This window comes from Fukomys damarensis, unplaced genomic scaffold (assembly GCF_012274545.1).
Source record: "Fukomys damarensis isolate Sample0158 unplaced genomic scaffold, DMR_v1.0_HiC HiC_scaffold_13, whole genome shotgun sequence".
Lineage (NCBI taxonomy): Eukaryota > Metazoa > Chordata > Mammalia > Rodentia > Bathyergidae > Fukomys > Fukomys damarensis.
Window position 1 is genome coordinate 8,798,609 of NW_022900925.1, and position 4,120 is coordinate 8,802,728.

The following is a 4,120-nucleotide window of genomic DNA, read 5'->3' on the forward strand; positions in this document are numbered from 1 at the left end:
GGGCGGGGCGGGACAACCCTAGGGGTGTGGCCCTGAAAGGGGGCCGGAAAGACGGTGCCCTAGGGAGGCAGGGATTGTAAGGCTTGTGAGGCGCAAGGGGAAGGAGGGCGTGAAGAGTGTGTCTGTGTACGGCCACAGGTCCTGGCAGCAAGCGGCTGGGCATCGATGGTGACCGGGAGGCCGTCCCTCTAACACTACAGATTATTTACAGCAAGGTAAGACCAGTTCCAGGTCTCTTTCCTTTGGAAGACTGCTCAGATCCTTCCTCCACCAGGGCTTGGGCCCAAAGGCAGCTCCCATGTTTCCGTGCCCTGCAGCACAGGCCCTTGCCTGAGTGCTGAGAGAAGGTAGCTAGAGAGCAGGCATGTCTCCCCTTTGGCCTCCAGAGCCTCTCAAGGCAGCAGGCACCAAGGCTAAGGGTCTGGTTGTGTTGCCTTCTAGGGAGCGATCAGTGGACGGAGCCGCTGGAGCAACGTGGAGAAAGTCTGTACCTCTGTCAACCTCAACAAGGCCTGCCGGAAGCAGGAGGAGCTAGGTGAGTGGAGCAGCCAGTGCGGGGAGCCTGGAAGGGAGGGGTTCTGAGCCTGGCCTGACCTCCCCTTGACCTTCAGACTCGAGCACGGAGGCCCTGACGCTAACCCTGACAGAAGTGGTGAAAAGGCAGAACCCCAAGTCCAAGAAGGGCTTTAACCAGGTAAATGTTTCCCTCTGCTCCCAACCACACCCTCGGGAAACTTGGAGTGCGTGCGTGTGTGTGTGTGTGTGTGTGTGTGTGTGTACGTGTGCGCGTGCACACGCGTGTGCATGTGTATGCACGTGTAGGTGCATGTGAGTGAGAGGCAGAGAGGGGATGTACATGACAAGGCGTGTGGATGGGACTGGAGAGGCATGTGAGGGGTATCAGCTAGGGCAGTGGCACTGTATGCACAAGCATGAGTGTTGGGCGTGTCAGGGAGGGAAGGGTGTCTTGTGAGAGGATGTGTATAGCAGCCAGTAGGAGAGCCCTGAGTCCAGGGAAGAGTGGGCTCCGTGGCAGGGAGCCCCAGGGCTCTGACGCAGGGATGGACAGTGCAGTCTCCTCTAGGGCACTTGCTTCTTCCAGACTCTGAAAAGGGCAGAGGGCAGAGAAGGCAGGGCCTGCTGGAGGCTTCAGGACCCCTTTTCTGACCTGGTTATTAGCTTTGAAGGACTTCCAGCCTAACTTCTGCCCCTCACCACCCCCCAGACCAGATGGGCAACTCTGAGGGAAGGATCCACCAAGGGATGGCAGGGTTCTGTGGCTAAGGCTCGGGGTTTGACACAGGCCTCCCTTCCAGATTAGCACGTCACAGATCAAAGTGGACAAAGTGCAAATCATTGGCTTCAATGGCTGCCCCTTTGCGGTGTGTCTGGACCAGGATGAGAGGAAGATCCTGCAGAGTGTGATCAGGTAGGAAAAGCTGGCCCTAGTTTGTCTTTAGCAAAAAAGGGCTCCAGGAGGGAGGTCAGTTTCTGTTCTCCTGTTCCAGAGTCCTGGAGGGGTTCGGAAAGGGGGCTGTCCTCACTTACCCTTGCCTGGTCCCACAGGTGTGAAGTATCACCTTGCTACAAGCCAGAGAAGAACAGCCCACCACCCCAAAGATCTCCCAACCCACTGACCCAGGCTGCACCTGACCTCTGCTCCCTCCTCTGCCTGCCCATCATGACTTTCAGTGGAGCTCTGCCCTAGCTGGGCCTGGCACCAGACTGACAGGAAGCCCTGGGCAGTTTCCTCCAGACTCCTCTCTGGGTCAGCCACTTTCTGTGGAGAACCAGGTGGCCCTGTGCTGGTCATGGTCCCTCTGTAAGCCTACAACAGACCACGAGCATGGTGGTAGATAATTTCTGGACCTCAGACATCTGGGAACAAAACAGGAATTGGGAGAGAGTGGCCCAACCACATGGCCTCTCAGATTCCCCTTAGCACAGGAAGAAGGAAGAGTTGGCCTCCACAGGGTGCTCTGGCCTATGGTTAGGCCTCTTCTCCTAGCCCTTGGCTAGTTCCAGCCTTGCTTTGTCAAAGATTTGGTGTCTCTTTCTGAAGTTCAGTCCTCTCTACTCTGGGACACAGGTGGGAGAAATCTAGATGAATCTTTTCTTTCCTGACCTTCAGTACCATCTTTTCACCTCCCATATCACACACATACGCACACCCCATACACACACTATTTCTCTGCCTGGAGTTCCCTGCATCCTCTGACAAAACAGCACTAATATCTGTAACATTTGACCTATTGGCTGTCAGGACCTGGTGTAGATTTTTCCTTGAATCTCTTTTTGGATTTGAGATCCTGGGAACACAGATCAGGCTTACCTTCTGGAGCAGCTTGATTGCTTTCTAGCTGAAGAGCCAGAGGAAGTTAATGAAATTCTTTGAGCCTTCATTTCCTTAGCACTAAAATGGGAGGGAAGTAAGACTTCCTTATACTGTTGAAACTATCTACAAAGCGCCTTGCACAGTGCCTCCCTCCTGGCAAATGCTCAGCAAAGACTGGCATGTTGCCCTCTTACTGCTGAGCCCTCTGTCTCTCGTCTCAGGGCTGCTCACTGCCTCTGGGATGCTCCTCACTCCTTCCCAACCCACAGTGAGGCAGAGCTCAGACAGAGAGAGTGAGTGATCTGTTGTACCTTCCAAAGAAGGAATTACGCTTGGCAGGGGCAAGGGAGAGTCAGTGGCCCAGGCATTCTTCTTCTACTGCTTCTCTGTCAGACAAGTCCCATTGCTCCCTTTCCCATTTCATCCCAAAGACTGGTGCACAATTTCAGCCCACACAAGTTTCCCAGCACTGTTCTTGTACTCGGGCAAGATCTCAATGGGTAGAGGATGGAGGGACTGACTTCATGAGCTTGCTTAGAGGCTGACTGGGGACATGTGGGGCTTATGCATGGGAAATGATCAGCACATGATAGAACACAAGAGTCTAAAATTTGAAGCAACTGGGTTGGATTTGTTTGAGGAGGCTGACTAGGGTGGCAGGGAAGAGAGCACAACCAGGGTTCAGGCTGGTACATGTGGGGAAAGTGATCATGGAAACAACCTTGATTTCTATGCTGGCCCCCTCCTTCCTGTCCTTCTCCTAATTCATCATGCTTGGAAGGTCCCAGGCTTACTGGAGCCCATGAAACCCTAGTTCAAAGTACTCATGACTTGAGAGAAGGAGACAGATACAGTGGATCACCATTCTCCCTGTCCTAGCCATCTGAATTTTCAACCATCCCGAAGAGTTGTCAGCTACATAACTTCAATCCTTTTTTTTTTTTTTTTTTTGGTACCGGGTATTGGACTCAGGATCTTGCATGTGCGAGGCAGGCGGCGGCACCACTGAGCTAAATCTCCAGCCCACTTCATTCCTTTTTAATTGTGCAAACAAGTTGATCTACTACATGATCAATAAATATACAAGAATTGATGTATAAAATTTAATATTATTGTCAAATAAACTTAAATTTTCTTGTATTTAATGACCTACCATTATTTTGCTGCTTGACAACTACTAGTTAGGCAGTTTACATAAATCATTCCATACCTAACAAAACTAAGACTCTTGGGGGATTTGTTCTATCTTTGTAATTTTCCACTTTATAGAAAATATATTTGTACAGTGTTTTATTTAAGCCTCATGATACACACCAGCAAAAAATCCTATACCTACGGACTCAGTAGTTGGGGTTTCCTGTGTAAATTCACTTGAAAAATGCACGCTTGTGTATACAGCTGTCCCTGTACCCCACCCCATAGAGGGGACAGGCTTGACGGTAAATTGTTGAGTGTACAGGGGACCCTGCACCTGCCATGCAACCGAGGGGAAGGGAAGAGAGCTCAACAGCAGTTCTCCATATCTGAGACTTCTTTTAGACTAGAGTCAAGGGAAGGAGAGAAGCATAGAATAGTGGAGGACACCTGTGTCTTGGGAGAGTTAGGTAAGTCCCGGGTCCCAGAGCAACTACTTGGGATAGAGAGAGAAGAAATTGTGAGATGTGCCGGCTCTGTGTCAGCTAGCTATTGCCAGCAATGAAACATACCCAAACCCAGTGGATCAAAACTCTGATCATTTATTCTTGCCCATGCATCTACTTGGTATCTAGGAATCACCTGATCTAG

The 4,120-nt window shown here is 51.0% G+C and overlaps 1 protein-coding gene across 3 annotated transcripts in view; it reads left to right on the plus strand.

Annotated features, from left to right (window-relative positions):
* Positions 1 to 2,911, plus strand: part of Pik3r5 (phosphoinositide-3-kinase regulatory subunit 5) — a 65,146-nt gene extending 62,235 nt beyond the window's left edge. For all 3 annotated transcript variants that reach the window (XM_010614971.1, XM_010614968.2, XM_010614970.2), the window contains exons 15-19: positions 139 to 215; positions 442 to 535; positions 612 to 694; positions 1,317 to 1,429; positions 1,567 to 2,911. In XM_010614971.1, the coding sequence (XP_010613273.1) occupies positions 139 to 215; positions 442 to 535; positions 612 to 694; positions 1,317 to 1,429; positions 1,567 to 1,708 (509 nt within the window). In that variant the 3' untranslated portion in view covers positions 1,709 to 2,911. The remainder of the gene's footprint in view (positions 1 to 138; positions 216 to 441; positions 536 to 611; positions 695 to 1,316; positions 1,430 to 1,566) is intronic.
* The last annotated feature ends 1,209 nt before the right edge of the window (positions 2,912 to 4,120 follow it).